The sequence below is a fragment of the Pelodiscus sinensis genome, unplaced genomic scaffold (assembly GCF_049634645.1).
Source record: "Pelodiscus sinensis isolate JC-2024 unplaced genomic scaffold, ASM4963464v1 ctg40, whole genome shotgun sequence".
Taxonomy (NCBI): Eukaryota; Metazoa; Chordata; order Testudines; family Trionychidae; genus Pelodiscus; species Pelodiscus sinensis.
This window is the reverse complement of record NW_027465932.1, coordinates 1,472,235-1,493,180: the sequence shown is the minus strand read 5'-3', so window position 1 is coordinate 1,493,180 and position 20,946 is coordinate 1,472,235. Positions and strand designations below refer to the sequence as shown.

General features: G+C 50.3%; 1 protein-coding gene across 2 annotated transcripts in view; it reads left to right on the top strand.

Annotated features, from left to right (window-relative positions):
• The window catches only part of LOC102445749 (stonustoxin subunit alpha-like), a 29,899-nt gene extending 9,611 nt beyond the window's left edge, over positions 1 to 20,288 (top strand). For both annotated transcript variants that reach the window (XM_075916925.1, XM_075916924.1), the window contains exons 3-5: positions 6,453 to 6,584; positions 9,288 to 11,333; positions 18,571 to 20,288. In XM_075916925.1, coding sequence (XP_075773040.1) covers positions 6,488 to 6,584; positions 9,288 to 11,333; positions 18,571 to 19,100 — 2,673 coding nt within the window. In that variant the 5' untranslated portion in view covers positions 6,453 to 6,487 and the 3' untranslated portion in view covers positions 19,101 to 20,288. The remainder of the gene's footprint in view (positions 1 to 6,452; positions 6,585 to 9,287; positions 11,334 to 18,570) is intronic.
• Positions 20,289 to 20,946: the final 658 nt, after the last annotated feature.

The following is a 20,946-nucleotide window of genomic DNA, read 5'->3' as shown; positions in this document are numbered from 1 at the left end:
TCGTGGAATGAGGTTTACCGGGGCTGCCGACAAAGGGCTTTGATGTCGACAGGGGGAGCGTCCAGACTAGCTGATCAGCTGTTTGTCGGCTCAGCGCGGCAGCCATGTAAATGTAAATGAAGCTGCGATCATTTAAATCGCGGCTTCATTTACCTTTGCTGCACAAACAAATCTACATGCCTCTGCCGACAGAGGCATGTCGTGTAGATGTACCCTCAGAGAAATAGATCGTCTCTTGGTCCAAAGAGAGGCAGAGTGTCCAGCCCAGGTAACCAGATCTGCTGGTATTCGGTGGAGTGCTGGCTGCTGGCTCCAGTAGCAGAGAGAGTTTGCAGCTGGCTGGATAGCTTGGCTCACCCACGCACAACCTACAGAGAATCTCCACTCCAGCAGGATGTATATTCTTAATAATTGTTTGTCCTGGGGTTAGATCCAGATTATTGCTGGAATAATTTTATTCCTGGAGGCTCCCAAGGCACACCATTAAGTGTGTACAGGGCCAGCCAGGTGGAGGCACTGCCATTGAATAGTCTTAATGAGCCAGGGACTGCAGCAAGGGGGTGGATAGGGAATCCCCTAAACAACATCACCACTGGGGTACTCAGGATCTCCTTCTGTGTGAAAACCATCAGGTGCCCAGGCACGCCTGTGAGTGTGACCTACTTCCGAGTGACCCGAGGAGGAAAATGGGGGTTACATGAGTTAAAGTCAGGGACAGATCAGAGGCCCCAGGCACAAATCCCCGGCCCATGACTGGTTGGGACTTTTTCTATGAACAGCCTTGACTAAGCATTTCGGGGAGGGGGAAGTCACTGCTGCTGCTAGAGGCTCAGGAACCATCACTCAGGCAGCCCCCTGGGACAGCTCGTAAGAGCGGCTCCAGGAGCAGAGGGCAGAGATGGCTGCAGGGCCGCCAGTGCACTTGGCTCCAGAACTGCTCCAGCAGTGACGGGCGTGTCTGTCCCTATGGCCACCCGAGCCGCTCACCCTGGGCAGCCCTGGGCAGCCCTGGGGTCGGCCACAGCAGCCAGTGCTGAAGTCACTGAACTCGTGGGAAGTCAGCGACCTCCTTGAAAGACACGAAACTCTGATCCTGTTTGTTCTGCAATGAAGTGGTGTCAGCGCCCCCAGGCGTTCAGAACCCACGGCCTCCCCACTGCGAAATCGGCTCTACAATCATGAGACCGTACAATGGTGATTTCCTTACAGTTTTGTTTCTGAGCATGTAGGACTCAGGTTTTCTCTCAATCACAGAATCATAGAATCTCAGAACTGCCAGAGACCTCAGAGGTCACTGAGTCCAGCCCCCTGCCCAAAGCAGGACCAACCCCAACTAAATCATCCCAGCCAGGGCTTTGTTTGGCATGTCAGGAATTAAACACCTCGGCTATGTCTAGACTGGCAAGTTTTTCTGGAAAATCAGTCGCTTTTCTGGAAAAACTTGCCAGCTGTCTACACTGGCCACTTGAATTTCCGGAAAAGCACTGACGATCTCCTGTAAAATCATCAGTGCTTTTCCGGAAATACTACGCTGCTCCTGTTCGGGCAAAAGTCTTTTTCCGAAAGACTTTTGCGCAAAAGGGCCAGTGTAGACAGCATAGTACTGTTTTCCGCAAAAAAGCCCCGATCACGAAAATGGCGATCGGGGCTTTTTTGCGGAAAACCACGTCTAGATTGGCCACGGACGCTTTTCTGCAAAAAGCACTTTTGCGGGAAAGCATCCTGCCAATCTAGACGTGCTTTTCCGAAAATGCTTTTAACAGAAAACTTTTACTTTAAAAGCATTTCCGGAAAATCATGCCAACATAGACATAGCCCTCTAGTGATGAGGATTCCACCTTCCTCCCTAGGGAACCCATCCCAGTGCTTCCCCCACTTTTGCTGGGAAAGAGTTTGTCCTAATGGCCAACCTAGACCTCCCCCACTGTAACTTGAGCCCATTGCTCCTCATTCTGCCACCCACCACCACTGAGAACAGCCTCTCTCCATCCTCTTTGAGCCCCCCTTCAGGGAGTTGAAGGCTGCTCTCAAATCCCCCCTCACTCTTCTCTTCTGCAGACTAAACATGTCCCAATCCCTCAGCCTCTCCTCATAAGTCATATTCTCCAGCCCCCTCATCATTTTGGTCGCCCTCCGCTGGACCCTCTCCAATGCGTCCACAGCCTTTCTGTATTGGGGGACCCAGAACAGGACACAATACTCCAGATGTGGCCTCACCAGAGCTGAATAAAGGGGAATAATGACACCTCTGCATCTGCTGGAAATGCTCCTCTTAATGCAGCCCAATGCCACTCGCAAGGACTCGCAACTTGTGTCTAACAAGGGCTGAGGTTCTCACATGGTTCTGGGAGCAGGCACTTAAACAGACCTCAGATCTCCTGAAGCTCATGAGAAGAACATGAGGACTGGGAGCTGGGAGGTCAGACACATTGGCTGTGTCTACACTGGCACCCCTTTCCGGAAAAGGGATGCTAATGAGACACTTCGGAATTGCAAATCCGCAGGGGAATTAAATATCCCCCGCGGCATTTGCATTTACATGGCTGCCGCTTTTTTCCGGCTCGGGGTTATGCCGGAGAAAAGCGCCAGTCTAGACGCTCTTTTCCGGAAGATCCCTTATTCCTACTTTCAAGTGAGAGGTGAAAAAGTTCTTGGGTTTGGTGCTGCCTGTTTCCTGCTCTGGCTAGGACAGATCCTTGCTCAGGGCTCTGGCTTCATTAATGCAAAGATGCTGCAGTCTCCACTCATTTTCCCAGAGTCCCTGTCATAGTTCCTTCCCCACTCTGGCTCGATAAATGCAGAGGTGGGAGCCAGCAAACATACTCCAAACCCTTATCTACCGGGCTTTGGTATAAAACTCCCCCCTCCCCTCCAAAATCTTAAAGCCCTAGATTTTGGGAATGAAACTTCCACTGCCACCACCCAAATATTGATGTGGAAAATCTGGGGAGAGATCACTTGGGAAATCTCAGCCCTAAAGTACAAACCAGGACACAACCATTAACCAATGCCAGGTTAATAAAAGAAAAGAGAAAACTTTTATTATCACCATGATATTCCTGTTGCAAGCATAATACTAGATGGAAAGGTAACAAAATATAATCATGGAGAAACTCCATAGGCCTAGAACTTAGTTACAAAGGAAAGCCAAAACATCTGATCCTATTTCCCAAGCCATAAAATAATAAAACCTAATGATTTATCTAAACTTTACCCTACTTACAGAAAGTGAAGATTTTTTTCTTGGAGAGAGAGGCACGTCTGAACACTCAGACCAAAGGAGGGAAAAACCCAAATTCCTTTGTCCCAGTTTGAAAGTCCTACCTACATTCCTATTGGCCACTCCACCTGGCTAGGTGTAGTTAACCTCTTAGTCCCCAGGCAGCTGGCCATCTCTCATGATCATGACAGCCCCTCCCCACACAGGGCTACATGATTACAGAAAGTGCAGCCACCAGCCTCAGTGTCTCAGCCCCTCTGGCTTTCTTAGCACCGAAACTGGGAGCCAAGCAGCATGCGGCTAGCAGCCATTTCCATCAGTGGGCAAAGCCCTCGAGCTCTTCCAGGCACACTGTCCAAAGTGAGATGCAGTATCTGGGACCAGGCAGAACGAAACCAGGCCACAAACAGTGAGCAAAACCCCTCAGACACTCCAGTTTTTCTTGTGCCACAATCAGCCCCAGGCGTGCACTCAGGTGAGGGATTATAGAACCCAATCTCACCTACCCCAAACAGGTCTGTCCGGTCCCAAGAAACCAGCCACAGATCCCAGTCAATCTATACTCTGGATCTTACCCACAAGACCACGCTGAGCTGATCCTTCAGAATCTAAACTCTGAGGCTACGTCTACACTGGCATGAATTTCCGAAAATGCTTTTAACGGAAAAGTTTTCTGTTAAAAGCATTTTCGGAAAAGCATGTCTAGATTGGCAGGATGCTTTTCCACAAAAGCACTTCTTGCGGAAAAGTGTCCATGGCCAATCTAGACGTGGTTTTCCGTAAAAAAGTCCCGATCGCCATTTTCGCGATCGGGGCTTTTTTGTGGAAAACAATACTATGCTGTCTACACTGGCCCTTTTGCGCAAAAGTCTTTTGGAAAAAGACTTTTTCCCGAACGGGAGCAGCATAGTATTTCCGGAAAAGCACTGATGATTTTACAGGAGATCGTCAGTGCTTTTCTGGAAATTCAAGCGGCCAGTGTAGACAGCTGGCAAGTTTTTCCGCAAAATTACATGATTTTGCGGAAAAACTTGCAAGTCTAGACACAGCCTGAAGGTTTATTACTACAATAAAGAAAAGCCTGAGGGTGAGGTTGTTAAAGAAAATACATCACATGCATCAAATCTCCCAGTTCTCAATAGAGGCTCTTAGCAGAGCTGTTATAGCTGCTGGCTTAAAAGTCCTTGGTGTACATCCTATGTCAGGATGGGTCCACAGTTCTTCCTGGCTCTCAGTTCCTTGCCAGCCTGTACCTGAGATCAGAAGCAGAATTGCAGATCAAATGGAAATTGCCACAGGGCACTTATATCCCTCTCCTGGCATCTTTCTGGCCAGAGCAGGTGATATGGCCCAGTGACCTATCCCTGTGTCCCACGTCGGTGGTGATCCAATACTGGCTGGTTTGCAGGTACCCAGATTTCCAGACGCATTCCCCAGGTGTATTTGCACTTTGAGATCCACTGTCCCTGGGGCCGTGCTAATTAGCTAGCGCCCTCAATGTCACAGCATCGCTCAAGGCCGTGCTAGTCTCGGACAGAGAATGTTCCGGTATAAGCACAAATTCCATATTTCTAACTCCCCATGCCAGTATCACACAATTACGTCACTAGCATATACAGAGTCAGTAAAACACAAGCTTTCATCCGACACCTCACATGGCCCCTTTGTACAGACTTTGGGGCAAACACCCTCTCATGGGTGCCTCAGTGATTTGGCTTCTCCCTTTAAAATCCAATAACATGACAGAAGGGACACTCCAACATCCATGTCCCCCTTTTCTCCCTCCCACACTCTGCCCAGAAAGCAGGAGGCTCCCGGGGGGCAGCTCCAAGGCAGAGGGCAGGAGCAGCATGACAGTGGTTGGAGGGGCAATGGAAGTGCCAGCGTTTGAGAGCTTCCGGCCAAACCAGCCAGGATCCCCTGTCAGAGGGTCCACGATCTACCGGAAGGTTCCAATCTCCTGGTTGGTGATCACTGTGCTAGAGGTCACAGGGCTTCCATCTCCTGGCCCAGGCAGTTCTTTGCCCTGCTGCTGTTCCTGCTCCTCAGGGGACAGTGCGGGGCTGAGCCTGTGGCAGGGGAGCTGGAATGGGACACCCCAAATCCAGGCCCCAAATATCCACGGGACTGGAACAACTTCTAACTCCTCCTGAATGAGTCTGGTTCATACCAGTGACTGTAGCTGCAGACAAAAGGCCTTTAGCTCCGTAGCCTGAGCAGCCAGGTGCTAATGTGACGCCTTGGGGAATAGATTTCTTTTCTGGCAATGCCTGTTTATTAAGTCAAGTTCAGACCATGTTGGAATTTGTAGGGGCAGGGTCTAGCACCCTGAGCCCCGTCCATGCGTCCAGAGACAGCTCTTCTCCCAATGCAAACACTGAACCAATGGCACCTGTTCACACACCCTCCGAATGCATCTGAAATCGTTTTGCATGCGACAGGATCTCCCTGGTTACTGCAGGCTCTCACCTGAATTTACGAATTGCCCCAACACAAATCATGAGCTTTCGTGAGCACGGCCCACTTCTTCAGATGATCGGCAGCCCACGAAAGCTCATGATCCCATCTACATGTGTGGTTAGCCAGGTGTTGCTTTTGAAGTTCACCCTGTACAGACTAACTCGGCTACACCCTGAAGCCTTTAAAATGGAACAGTTAGAATCATCATGAAGTGTAACCCAATTAGTTCACAGACTCACAGAACACTAGAACCGGAAGGGACCTCGAGAGCTCATCGAGTCCAGTCGCCTGCACTCACGGCAGGACCCAGCACCGTCTAGACCACGGGTGGGGAGCCTCAGGCCTAGGGGCCAGATGCAGCCCTCAGCTTGCCAGGATCCAGCACCCAAGGCTCAGCCCCTCCGCCCCCCAACACTGGGGAGTCTGTGCTGGTGCTCCAGTCCCCCTGCTGCCTGCCTGTGGGGCCGGAGCACAGAAAATCTAGGGTCTGGTGTGCGAGGGGAATGTGGGGAGGGTCGTTCTGCTTCTCTGCTGGGGCCACTCTGAGGGGTTTTTCTTCTTCTTAGTCGTGTCTGGCCCCCAACTGAGTTTTCTGTGGGTCCGCAGCCTCCAACCCAAAAAAGGTTCCCCAGCCCTGACAGGTATGTGTCCGCCCTCCTCTTAAATATCATCAGGGATGGAGATTCCACCACCTCCCTCGGCAATTCATTCCAGTGATTAACTGCCCTAATAGGCGGGAAGTTTTTCCTCACATCCAACCTATTTCTCGCAGGCCAGAGAGAGGAGCGAGCGTCTGGGTGCTGAACAATGGCCGGGTCAGGAGACACGATTGAGATGCCAGCCCTGGGCCGCCCCTTCCAGCTGGGGATGCTGTACGACTGCCGCAACGACGCCCTCATCCCAGGTACCTGTCGCCGGGGAGGAATTGGCCCCCTTCCCACTGCAGCAAAGGAGGCGTTTGGCGCCTGTTTGTTTTCGGCACATTTGGGTTGGGATTTGAGCTGGGGGAGGAAATGGCACCAAACCTGCAGGGGCAGAGCTGGCCCTTCCCACGGCCCCGGGGCACTCGGAGAAAAGGGAAACTGCCCATTGGCTCCCCGGCCACGGTAGCATCAATGCAGCACCCTGGCAGCGCTGTCAGGCTAGGAAAAGGAGAGAGCTGGGTCCCCTGTGTCCCTGTCAGAGGGGCCAGGTCTCTTTGGAAAGGCCTCGCTCTGCACACAGCCCTTTGGGGTGCACCAGGAGGCATTGGAAGGAATAGCTCCAGCTACACACACACCTCCTGGTCCCCCACACTAATAATAAGCCTAGGAAAGGCCTGGGCCAGTCTGTGCCCAGCTCAGTGCAAACACCGGCTCTGCACTGGGGCAACCCAAACCAGGGTGCGAGGGGCAGGAGGAATGGGATGGAAAATGCCACTAAACGATCCCAAGGGCTTTATGTACGTAACCCCCTGCCAGGTGGAGCCGGCAGCAAGCAGGGCTGGGCTCAATATCTAGGGGTGCATGTTTAACAGTTCAGCACAGAACCGGCTCCAGCCCCCAGCCAGTGACTTTGGACAATTACACCTCTCCCTGGGCACCACTGGGAGACAATTCTTAGAAGAATAGAATCCCAGGGATGGCAGAGACCTCAGGATCACTGAGTCCAGCCCCCTGCCCAAGGCAGGCCCAACACCAACTCCATTATTCCAGCCAGAGCTTTGTCAAGCTGAGACTTAAACACCGTCCTGTGGCCTTCCAGCTGAATCACTCGGGGGAGGGGGCCTCAGGGAGTGCAGCACCAGGGGCCAGGAGCAGAGCAATGTGGCTGGGAGCTGGCAGGGCGGAGCAGGCTGGGACTGAGTTGGTATTGCTGTCAGCACCAGGCTCCCCACTGTCCCTGAGCCATGGGGGGAACAGGCAAGGGCACCACTGGGGGAGGGTTGTGGGTACTGCTGGAAGCTGCAGCCCTTGGCTCCGGAGGCAGCTCTTAGCTGTGACAGAGTCTGGGCTGCCTGCAGCTTTGCCTTTGGGCAGGGAGTTTGTTATCGAAGGAGAGAGGGAGGTGATTAAAAAGAGGAAAAGGCTGGGTATGCCAGTCACTGAAGGATCATAAAAACATTGCCGGGTACTTGAGAGAGGGGGAGGGAGAAGAGTAGCAAGGAGGGTTGTGCTGCTGGGATTTGAATTTGGATCTGTGCTGTTAAAGTTCTACCTGGTGTTGACAAGGAGGTAAATTGTGAGGTGGCAACATTATCAGATTTTACAAAATGGCTCAATATAGTTAAGTCCAAAACAGGGTACAAAAAGTCACAAAGGGACCTCACCAAACTGGATAACTGGGCAACAGAGGGACAGAGCTGATAAATGCAAAGCAATGCACATGGGAAAATATAATCCCAACTAGACGTAGAAAAATGGATCAAACGTGGCAATTCTGAGCTGCCTAAATCAAAGAACCGGGTCTTTCTAATGGACGTGGCATTATAACCACAAATGTGGCATTTGCTCCCTGGACCAGTGAACTCCAGCATGGGGAGTGAACTCAGTCATTCTGGAGAGGGCTTTATAAAAAAGAAATTGCAAAAGATCACGTCTTCCAAAGTACTGTAAGGAGCCGGGAGTACGAGGAGGTTGTTAGCCATGTAATTTAGCCGTGACTAGGCATGTTTGTGGGATATCAAGTCAATTCACTTGGTGTCCCTCTGCCACAAGAGGATGCTGTTGTACGGTTGATGAGGTTGCACGCCAGGCATTTAATCAGTGTCACAGAACCAAGATCTACAGTAGCTCAAATGTACCTTTAACAAGTTTTATTGCCAGCAGTTGTTCAGGAGCAGTTTTTAAAGCGATATATAGAAATTAGAAAATTGAAAGGCAGGTTAAAAGCAATTGAACTTAAGTTGAATAGTTAGTCTAATTTTCAACCCAATTGTAACACACACTTTCGTGAACACATTCACACATACTGCTCATCCTCTGGGGCTGGCCAAACCGCAGGTAATGTAGGTTAATTTGGTTGAGGCGGAAGTCCTACGTGCATGTCACCCCAGTATGCCGAATTGATGGACTCCAGCTCCTGGCACAAAACGGTGTGGTATATATCCATGTACAGTGATATCCGTTGGTTACACACAGTCCATGTATAGGTGGGGTGATGTACGTAGGTTGCACACACACCCTTTTGCGGGTGTTCTCACAACTGATCTTGGAACGTCCTGCTTACACCACCCGATTCTGCTTGCCTTACCATGACTGGTAAACAATAGACTATCCTTGACTAGGTCTCTCCCTTGTTATTCCTTCTTATCTAGGAACGTTGCCTCCTTCTGCACCTTTTTGTCTCTTCAGCACACAAAGTCTCTTCTTTCACACAGTCCTTTCTATCAAAGTTTTAAGCAAGTCCATAATCCTCTGGGGGCACTGACTTGAACCTTAGTATGGCCTCTCTTCAGCTCATTTACTGTTAATTCACTCATGCCAACCACTTACACCACCCATGATTCATGACATCACACCCGTTATTTTTCAATCTCAGAAATAGCACAAGATTAAACCCTCCATAGACGCTGTGTGCTGTGTATCCCGTCAGCTACGTTACCGTGTGCTTCTCTCTCACATTGCAGGGATCACGCTGTGGGGCCTGGAACGGCTTCGCATGGATGTAAACACAAAACCACAACCCAGGACTGAATTTGAGATCATCGCATCTGACACCATTGAGGACAAGGCCAACGCCCTCAATGTCACGGCATCGCTCAAGGCCAGCTTCCTGGGGGGCTTGGTTGAAGTAGGCGGATCTGCCAAATACTTAAATGACACCAAAACATCCAAACAACAGGCCCGAGTCACTCTCCAGTACTCGGCCACAACAAGGTTTGAGCAGCTGACCATGAACCATTTAGGAGCAGAGAACGTCGCTTATCCTGCTGTGTTTGAGCAAGGCACGGCCACCCACGTGGTCACGGCTGTACTGTACGGAGCCCAGGCTTTCTTCGTGTTCGACCGAGAAGTTTCTTCTTCTGAGAATGTCCGCGAGATCGAGGGATCACTTCAGATTGCAATTAAAAAGTTACCCACGTTTTCTGTGGAAGGAGAAGGGTCTGTCAAAATGGATGAAAAAGACAAATTAAATGCTGACAAATTTAACTGCAAGTTCCATGGTGATTTTGCTCTTGAGAATAATCCAACTAATTTCCAAGATGCCATAAAAACATATTCCACCCTCCCAACGCTGCTGGGTGAGAACGGGGAGAAGGCCGTACCCATGAAAGTCTGGCTGTACCCGCTGACCAAGCTGGATTCCAAAGCTGCTAAACTTGTGCGTGAGATCAGCTTAATGCTGGTTTCTGATGCTCAGACTGCAATGGAGGACCTGGCAGAACTGGACATGCGATGCAACGACATGGGGAAGAATCTGATTGCCAGAACCTTCCCTGAAATCCAGAAGAAAATCCAAAAGTTTAAAGATGTCTGTAAGCAACACAGACAGAATTTCCAGAAAGAGCTGGCAGGACTCTTACCGTCCATCCGTGGAGGAGGAAAAGAGGAAGGGGCCCTGGTGGACATTCTGACACGCAAAAGCTTATCACTGTTCAACATGCAGAAACTCAACGAATTCCTGGACACAAAGGAGCGAGAGATGAATTATGTGAATTCCTGCCTTAGTGTCCTAAAAAATATAGATATGGTGTCCTCCCAGAATGAACTAGAGAAAATAGTGCTCAACCCCGGGGTTGATGGTGACCTTGACTTTGTTGTTTCTTTTACATTCACTTCCTTACACAATGAGGAGCCGTATTTAGCAGATTTACATCTCTGTCTTCGGACCCAGTCTACAAAGGACACTCAAGATCCTGCAGCCAGTTCTGAGAGTAAGGAATCAAAATCCAAAGCCTGGTTTGAGGACAAGGAAATATATAAAAAAGCTCGAAAAGCTGCAAAGTGCTTTTCAGATTTTGCCCGTGTTAATGAATCTAACAAGAAGACCCGGTTCATAGTGGCCTCTGTTCCAGACGAGGCCAATCCAGGTGCTTCCATTTACCTGTATGCAGATGGAGACTTGCTCAGCACTGACTTCCAGCCTCCATCGAAGCCTCTTCCTCTCCTGGTTGGTGGAGTCCGAAATGACCGTGTGCAGCTCACGCTGAAACCGGCAACCTATGGCAAGGCTGAGATATGCGGCTACCGGGCAGAGTACAGACTTGTCGGGCAGGAGAACTGGGCGGCTGTGAATGTCAGTAACACACAAGAGACACTCACAGTAACAGGGCTCCGTCCAAACACCCAGTACCAGTTCCGATATGCGGCCGTGAGCAAACCAGGGCTCAGCGAGAGCAGCGATGTGAGCGACACGGTGAAGACGCTTCCTCCTACCAACCCGCCTGGGAAACCTGTAGCAGCTGCTATAGCTTCATCAGCCCTAGCACTGGCCTGGGAGAGTCCACATGCCAGTGGAGATGGAGTCAGTATAAGCGAGTACAAGGTGCAATACAGAGAGGCGGCTGGCGAAGCCAAATGGCTGGAACGAAAGACGGGAAAGAGAACCGAGTCCTGCACCATTGATGGACTGATGCCACAGACGCCCTACAGATTCCGGGTGTCGGCCGTGTGTGCGGACGGGGCTGAGAGTGACCCAAGTGAGGAGATTCGCATCTCAACGCTAAAGAAAGGTAACATTTAAATATACTGGCACATTCTCCTCCTGCCTTCCCTAGCACAGAGCCCTGGGTAACTAATTTAGGTAAAACTGTATTTATAATTGGAAGGAAACTGAGGGATCCGAGATGGATAATGTGGGAATTGTGATGAACACCACCCAGCGCTTTATGAAATGGACTCATGGACAGAGATATGCATAACTCGCACTTCCTTGAGACAAACTACCTCATTTAATGTCAGTCTTCATGTCATGATCCTCTGGATCTGTAGATCTTATTTTGGTGTGTGTATCATTCTTCTGTGTAGTGTTAGGTATATGGAGTGGGGAATGGTTTATGGCAGGGGTCTCCAACCTTTTTAAGCACAAGATCACTTTTTCAATTGAAGTGCAATGTAAGTTCTACCTCAATCCAAATCCCCTTTCCCAGCTTCCTTCCCGCCTCTTCTTTGAGGCTCCGCCCAAGCTCTACCCCTTCTCCAAGGCCTCACCCTGCTCCTCCTTTCCCCTCCAATCCTCACTCACTTGCAGGGGAGCAGGTTCTGGTCTTGGGCCATGGGGTTTTGTGTCGGGGAGGAGCTCTGGGCTTAGTCCAGGGTGAGAGATTGGGGTCCAGGAGGGGATTCAGGGTGCAAGCGGTGGGAAGGAGTTTGGGTTCAGGGTTGGGACAGGGATTCAGGAAGCAGACTCTGGCTGGGCACTGTTTAACTGAGATGGCTTTTGGGTGCTGGAGCACTTGAGAGCTTCATGGCCAAACTAGTCAGGATCCCCTGTCAGAGGCTACAAGATCTACTTGTAGGGTCCTTATCTAGTGGCTGGTTACCACTGGTTTATAGTTTTCAAAGTGCAAATTTCTCTTGTCCACATAACTGATGACACTCTCAAAGAACTCTAGTGAATTCGTAAGCTATGATTTCCCTTTACAGAACCCATGTTGTCTTTTCCCCACAAATTACGTTCCTCTGTGTGACTGAAAATGCTATTCTTTCCCTTTTGAGTCCTTTCAGAACGCATGAGTGAATGCCGTCTGCTCCCGTGACTTGTTACTGTTACCTTTATCAATTTGTTCCAAAATCTCCTCTAATGACACCTCAATCTGGGACAATTCCTCAGATTTGTCATCTAAGAAGAGTGGTTCAGATCCATCAGTGGCTATTAGCCAGGATGGGTAGGGAGGGGGTCCCTAGCCTTTGTTTGTCAGAGCTTCATGGAAATGGGTGACAGGAAAGTGATCACTTGATAATTCCCTGTTTTGTTCATTGTCGCTGGGGCTTCTGGCATTGGCCACTGTTGGAAGACAGGATTCTGGGCTAGATGGACCTTTGGTTTGACCCTTTATGGCCATTTTTATGTTCCTATGAGGGCTCCTTTAGCATCTCGATCATCCAGAGCCTCACTAGTTTTTAGCAGGCTTCCAGCTTCTGATGTACTTAAAACATGTTTTCAATTACTTTATGAGCTTTTGTATAGCTGTTCTTCAACTTCCTTTTTGGCTTTCTGAATTGTATTTTTATTCTTCATTCACAAAGTTTATGCTCATTTTTATTTACCTTACTAGGATTAAACTTTTTAAACAATGCCTTTTTATCTCTCAGTGCTTCTTTTACGTAGTTGTTATGCCCAACGAGGAAGCCTTTTTGGTATGAACAAAGGGCTGGGAAGGATAGTTGTCCCACCCTAACATAGGATGAATTCCAGAGACGTGTAAGATAGCAGTTTAGTTCATCTCTGCTAAGAGTCTGTATCAGGAACTTTGTGATCATTGTGGCTGTGTCTAGACTATATGCCTTTGTCGGCAGAGGCATGTAGATTAGATACATAGGCAAAGTCAAATGAAGCCGCGATTTAAATGATCGCGGCTTCATTTACATTTACATGGCTGCCGCGCTGAGCCGACAAACAGCTGATCAGCTGTTTGTCCACTCAGCGCGCTAGTCTGAACGCTCCCCTGCCGACATCAAAGCCCTTTGTTGGCAGCCCCGTTATTCCTTGTGGGATGAGGTTTACCAGGGCTGCCGACAAAGGGCTTTGATGTCGGCAGGGGAGCGTCCAGACTAGCGTGCTGAGCGGACGAACAGCTTGTCAGCAGTTTGTCGGCTCAGCGCGGCAGCCATGTAACTTTAAATGAAGCTGCGATCATTTAAATCGCGGCTTCATTTGACTTTGCCTATTTGTCTAATCTACATGCCTCTGCCGACAGAGGCATGTAGTCTAGACACAGCCTGTATGTGATGTGATTTCTTTAACATTTTTACTGTTTTACTTTAACATATCTTACTGCCCGTGTATAAAACTATGGCATACCCACATCTTGAATACTGTGTACAGATGTGGTCTCCTCACCTCAAAAAAGATATTTTGGCCTTAGAAAGGGTTCAGAAAAGGGCAACTAAAATGATTAGGGTTTTGGAACGGGTCCCATATGAGGAGAGGTTAAAGCGACTGGGACTTTTCAGTTTAGAGAAGAGGAGACTGAGGGGGGATATGATAAAATCATGAGTGGTGTGGAGAGGGCGGATAAAGAAAAGTTATTTATTAGTTCCCTAAATAGAAGAACTAGAGGACACCAAATGAAATTAATGGGGAGCAGGTTTAGAACTAATAAAAGAAAGTTCTTCTTCACACAGCGTGTAGTCAACCTGTGGAACTCCTTGCCAGAGGAGGCTGTGAAGGCTAGGACTATAATAGAGTTTAAAGAGCAGCTAGATAATTTCATGGAGGTTAGGTCCATAAAAGGCTATTAGCCAGGGGATAAAATGGTGTCCCTGGCCTCTGTTTGTCAGAGGCTGGAGAGGGATGGCAGGAGACAAATCGCTTGATCGTGTCTTCGGTCCACCCTCTCTGGGGCACCTGGTGCTGGTCACTGTCGGCAGACAGGACACTGGGCTCGAAGGACCTTTGGTCTGACCCAGTACGGCCGTTCTTCTGTTCTGCTCTCAACCTTTTATTACTTTCTTTAGTTAACCCTTTAGATTGTAGACTCTAAAATAAAGCAGAGTGTGCTCTTTTGGGTTTGATCTAAAGTCTATATTGACCTAGGAACGTGGCTGGTCCTTTGGGATCAGAAGAACCTGTTTGGATTTGGTGAGACTGGTTTCCATAACCTCTCACCTGTGTGAACTGCAATGCTGGTTGTGGCATAGGGAAAGCTGGGGTGTCTAAGGGGATTGCTTGTATGACTTCTTGGTAGCCAGAGTGGTAGCTGAAGTGCTCTTTGGGGACTGGTTTGGTGCCTTATAGAGGAAGATCCCCAGTCTTGGGCAGAAACTGGCCCTGATTATAAACAATTTGTCCTGATTTGACCCTCTCAGCCGAGCCCCCAGACCACTGTTATGTTACAGCAGCCTAGTCACAAGATCCACAAGATTTAGGGTGTGTCTCAAGGAGTATGCACAGCCCATCAGTACACAATAGCGAGGCTCACGTAATGTGAGGCTGGGAGAGGGTGGGACCAGGTGACACCTTTTCCCAGGAAGCTGGACTAAAGGGGAGGAAGAGCAGGAGCGTAATGCTGCTGGATGTGTGAGGGAGGTGAGCTGGATTGGGGGAGGTAGAGTTGAGGGCCAGACCCCAGGACTCTGAGCCTCCTTCTCCCCAATATGGATTGTACTGGATGCTTCTGGTTCCTGTGCTAACCAGTCTGTCCTATGCTGCGTCCCTGTGAACCAATAACCCTTCTGTTTTACCTGCTGTCCGAGAGTCACATCTGGCTGTGGATGGGGAGGGCAGGGCCCAGTGGCTCCCCACCCCACAGTGACAGCTTGCTCAGAAGGACCTATGTAGAAACATAGAGCTATGGGAAATTTACTGGGCATAGTCTTTGGAGGGTAGGGACCAGAGTGACCTAGAAACATTGGAGGATTGGGCCAAAAGAAATCTGATGAGGTTCAACAAGGACAAGTGTAGAGACCTGCCCTTGGGACGGAAGAATCCCAGGCATTGGTACAGGTTGGGGACTGATGGGCTAAGCAGCAGTTCTGCAGAAAAGGACCTGGAGGCTACAGTGGATGAGAAGCTGGAGATGAGTCAACAGTGTGCCCTTGTAGCCAAGAAGGCTGATGGCATGTTAAGAGGAGCATTGCCAGCAGATCCAGAGATGCGATTATTCCCCTTTATTCAGCTCTGGTGAGGCCACATCTGGAGTATTGTGTCCAGTTCTGGGCCCCCCACTACAGAAAGGACGTGGACGCATTGGAGAGGGTCCAGCGGAGGGCAACCAAAATGTTGAGGGGGCTGGAGCACATGACCTATGAGGAGACACTGAGGGTATGTCTACACTACCCCGCTAGTTCGAACTAGCAGGGGTAATGTAGTCATCCACAATTGCAAATGAAGCCCGGGATTTGAATTTCCCGGGCTTCATTTGCATGAAGCCGGCTGGCGCCATTTTTAAATGCCGGCTAGTTCGAACCCCGTGCCGCGCGGCTACACGTGGCATGGAGTAGCTAGTTCGGATTAGGCTTCCTAATCCGAACTAGCTATACTCCTCATTCCACGAGGAGTACAGATTGGGCTTGCTTAGTGTGCAGAAGAGAAGAGTGAGGGGGGATTTGAGAGCAGCCTTCAGCTGCCGGCAGGGGGGTTCCAAAGAGGCTGGAGAGAAGCTGTTCTCAGTGGTAGCAGATGGCAGAACAAGGAGCAATGGGCTCAAATTGCGGTGGGGCAGGTCTAGGTTGGATATTAGGAAAAACACTTTCCCTAAGAGGGTGGGGAAGCGCTGGGCTGGGTTCCCTAGGGAGGGGGTGGAGTCTCCATCTCTAGAGGTGTTTAAGTCCTGGCTTGACAAAGCCCTGGCTGGGTTGATTGAATTGGGGTTGGTCCTGCCTTGGGCAGCGGTCTGGACTCGATGACTCCTGAGGTCTCTTCCAGCTCTATGGTTCTGTGATTCTATGAGCGGAAGCAAAGTGCGAGGAGGGGCCTAGTGGGCCGTCTGACTCGCTGGGCAATCACAGTGCGAGGCAGGGAGCTGTGCAGCATCCCAGGCCGGAAGCAATGAGACGGGGTCTGTGTCCAGGAGAGGTGACAGCTGTGAGCTGGGACCCTTTAACGAGGTCCCCATGACAGACTGTGGATGGAGGGGCCATCCCCCTGGGAAGATGTCAGTCTTTTAGGTGCTACTGGTCTATTTGCTGCTTTTTAAGTTTCTCTGAAGCTCCTGAAAAGATGAGAAGCTCGAGGCGATAACGGGGAAGCTTTTCACCCTGAGCCCACCCAGCCAATGCCAAGCCCAGCTGGAGCAGAAACCTAGAAAAGGCTCCAAAGTCTCTCGCTAAATCTGCCCGTAACCTTACATGGGCTAGACTTCCCTGCCCTTCTCCAGTGCGGAAAATAACCCCACCCCCACAGCAGTGGAGACAGAGTTCAGCCTGTAAGGAATTTCAGCAAGGACTGCCAGTGCCAGCCTCCCTACATTCACATTCCAAAAGAAACGGAAGAAATGAATTGAATTAAAGAACTTTATAAAATCTTATGAAGAAACAAATAATCTAATTCTCATAACAGAACACAGCTATTTATAACCCACGGATATTGTTCACGGTTACAGTAACCATAAGAAAAACTAAAAGTAAAATGTGAACAGTTCAGTCCACACAAACACAGTAAGAAGAGACTGAGAGCTGCCATAATCTGAGGTGTATTTCACCAAAGTCTCAGTTTGTGCCTCTGATCATCAACACTGCCCCATATGCTGAGTCTGAGCCATCTCTCCTCTTGCTCGTAGGGATCCTCAATTGGGCTAACTCTACACTACGAGTTTTGCTGGAAGAGGCAATGCAAATAAAGCGCAGATTAGCATTTTCTCATGCTTCATTTGCATAATCTCTTCCGGTCTGTTTTTGCGCAAGGGGTTTTTGCATGACAACAAGCAGTGTGGATGGGTCTGTTTTGCGCAAAAATCCTTTTTGCAGAAGATCCTTATGCCTCCCCATGCTCCAGTCCCCTGAGCGTCGACTTGCAGTGTCCAGTCCCTGCTCCGCTGGACACCCGGGGAATGAGCAGAGCCACATTCCCAACGGGCGAGAACCAGCAGCCCATAGGTGGAACCCAGCTCTGCTTAACGCAGCACTGAGATCAGTCTCCGGAGAAAGCATGTCGGCCTGGATTCAACATGGCACACTGACTGACATGAAGGCAGCAGAACACTGGAGACAGTTACATGATTGCAAGGGTACCCACGCTTCCCCGACCTCTCAGCCACATTCCCATCCCACAGCGATTCCAGCAACCAGCGTGCCACAGGCTTTCCGCAGGGACCTCGCGGGACACTGTCTGTGAACCAGAATGCAAAGAACAGATCCAGGAGAGCCCTGCAACCCTCATGTGCCTCTGGGCCCTCTGCCAATCAGCGCCAAGAGGACCCCGAGTGACAGGAAATCTTTTCTTGTTGTTTTGGGGAAGAAATGGTCCCATGAATGTTTGGTTGGAGGGGAGGGGCTGGGACAGGGGAATAGGGGAGAGTGTTTGGGGGATCAGCCAGGGGAGGAGACATTATGGGGAGGTGAATACGTGGGGATTGTCCCACCAACAATTCTCCTTCTGCTGAAAAACATCTTGGAAATCAAATGTCAGAAAACGTCATTAGCCCTGGGCTGAGGCTGCCTGGGGACAAATCACGTCCTTCCAGAGCATCAAGGGCAGCAACACTCACCTCTGTGAAAACAAGGAAACACCAAGCGAAGGGAAATGCCCAGACAACCTTAACTCTGCCCCCCTTGAGCAATGCCCCAGGGTACCCATAACACAGACACACTGTCTTTGTGCTGTAACAGAACAGCTCCTCACACCTGCCCAACGCAATCTCCACCCACCCTACACCAACGTATCCCTCCACCCATCAGTACAGTGATACCTAGCACAGTGCAGCGCAGGCAGTTAATTCCCAGGGGCTATTCCCAGCTCCAGGGGGCAGAGTTAAGGCTGTGAGGGCATTTTCCTGAACTCGCTACTTCCTGGCATTCACACAGTTCAGTGTTGCTGAACTTGGCTTTCTTGTGGGGCACCAGGTATCCCCAGGCACCTTATTGCGGGGTCAGTGAAGTGTTGCCATGTAATCTCGCTCTCTGGGTAGCTCATTAGCTAACACAAAGAGCAGCACCGAGGGGCCCATGCTAACACACATCACACTGCCTGGCTCCTAAGCAGGTGAGCGCAGGGGGAACATTTTGAGTCTCAGCTCTGGCCCAGGTGACTCTTTTGCTCTGTCATTGACCCGTGTCTGCCTCTAACACTCCCATTCTGTCTCTCCCCAGTGAATTTGTCTCTGGATCCAGCCACAGCACATCCTGAGCTCGTCCTGTCTGCAGACCTAAGAAGCGTGAGCCGGGGAGAAAAGAGCCAGATGGTGGCTGATAATCCATGGAGATTTCATGATGTGCTTTGTGTGCTGGGCTCTGAGGGCTTCACCTCTGGGAAACATTCCTGGTTGGTGAAGGTGGAGGGAGGGCTCACTAGAGACTGGGCTGTGGGGGTGGCTAGGGAGTCTGTGAAGAGGGATGGAGAGTTTGGCTTCACTCCCGAAGAGGGGGTCTGGGTAGTGCAGAAGTGGGGCAGTGCCAGAGACTACCGGGCTCACACCTCCCCTATCACCCGCCTGTCCTTGAGCAGAGAACCCAGCGAGATCTTGGTCTCCCTGGACTATGAAGGGCGGCAGGTGGCATTTCATTATGCTGATGACCTGGCCCTGATCTTCACTTTCCAACAGGCCTCTTTCAATAGGGAGAAAATCTTCCCTTTCCTCTGGGTGTGGGGCACAGGGTTCCAGCTGACCCTCTGCCCCTGAGCCGGGCCCTGCCAAAGCAGGCTGGATACACCCATGCAAGGTCTGCAGATCCTGCCCAGCCTGCTTTGTCCTCACGCTGCCTGGCTCTGGTCCCTACGCAGCGCTATGAAACCAGGGCCCCCCTGCCCAACGGCAGCCAGGGGCGGGGGAGAGGGGAGGATGATTTTTTCGAGCTGCAATGTTATAATCCTCAGCAACACGCTAATGAAATAGTTTTAAAGCAAATTTTAATCTCCAGTCCTGTCGACTCTCACGGCACATTGAGAAACCGGCCGTCTAGGCCCCGGCAGTCTAGATGCCTGTGAAATGGCTCCATTCCCACTTGAACGGCTCTGTCACAGGTTCAGTGTGCTGCTCACAGCTCTGGGAGGCTGGGCCCCTTTTCAGTTCACTGAACCCTCATCCCACGAGGCATAATGGGGCGGTAGACAAAAGCTTCTAATGTCGACTGCCAATTATCCAGCAATTTTGATGTAAATGAACTGGCAGTTATTTAAATCACCACTTCATTTTGCTATGTCTACAACCCTCATCTACATGTCTCCTTCGAGGGAGCCATGTAGTGTAGACCTACCCGTAGTGAAGATGCTGCTGTGTTGAGGGGAGAACATCTGTGACATGAACAAGTGACCGCAGAAGGACCCTGTGCCCGTAAGAGCCCAAGATGCCTGGAGAGAAGGACCCACAGGTGATGTTACGGAAAATCGACCACAATGTTCTGTGAGATAATGAGATTGTACCTCACTGCAACATCAATCACAGCACGTCCTGACCGCAGGGTGTGCACTGTGCACAGGTGCCATTGGAAATGAGAGGCACTAGAGAGAGCCTGTGGGAAAAAGGGCACCCTGTAGGTCTGGGGGATGGAAATACGGATGAGGACAAAGAGGGTTGACCCCTTCATGCACATGCCGAGTATGTTAGAGGGGGTCAAAATGACAATAGAAAAGCAGGTTCACAGAGTGAGCAGAACTTGGAGCATCCCAGGGAAAATCCCCAGCAAGAACCATCCCTCTCCTGACCTTCAGTGGGGGAGGAATCCATCACTCTAGGAACATCTGTAAGGCTGAGAGTGCGACTACACTGGTCACTTGGGCATGGGAATTCGCAGGGCTTCTATACGCTTGGATAATTGTAACCGTGCTTGTCTCTAATAAAACGTATCATACAGACCAGACGTGGTACTTGTGAATGTCTGTGTCACTGTCCATGGTCTTCATGAGCTGCTAGAGACTCTGCATCGAAAGCCACAAGCAGAGGTGACTGTTGCTTCATGAATCTTAGAAACACAGAATCATAGGGCTGGAGGAGACCTCAGGAGTCATTGAGTCCAACCTGCTGCCCAAAGCAAGACCAAACCCAACTAAATTGTCCCAACCAGGGCTTTGTCAAACCATGATTTTAATATCCCTAGAGATGGAGATTTCATCCTCTCCCTATGGAACCCATCCCCACCCTCCGAGGCCAATCTAGACCTCCCCCTTCGCAGTATGAGACCACTGCTCCTTGTTCTGTCATCTGTCACCACTGAGAACAGCCTCTCTCCAGCCTCTTTGGAACCTCCCTTCAGGCAGTTGAAGGCTGCTCTCAAATCCCCCCTCACTCTTCGCTTCTGCAGACTAAACAAGCCCAAATCCCTCAGCCTCCCCTCGTAGGTCATGTGCTCCAGCCCCCTCAGCATTTCCATTGCCCTTCACTGGAACCTCTCTAATGCATCCACATCCATTCTGTAATTGTGTGTGGGAGTGGTGGGGGCAGGGAGGAACGGAGGCGGGGAATTGAGAACATCCTTTGTAGGAAAAGAATGAGTGGAAAAAGGTAATATTAGGAACACTAAGCGTTACGG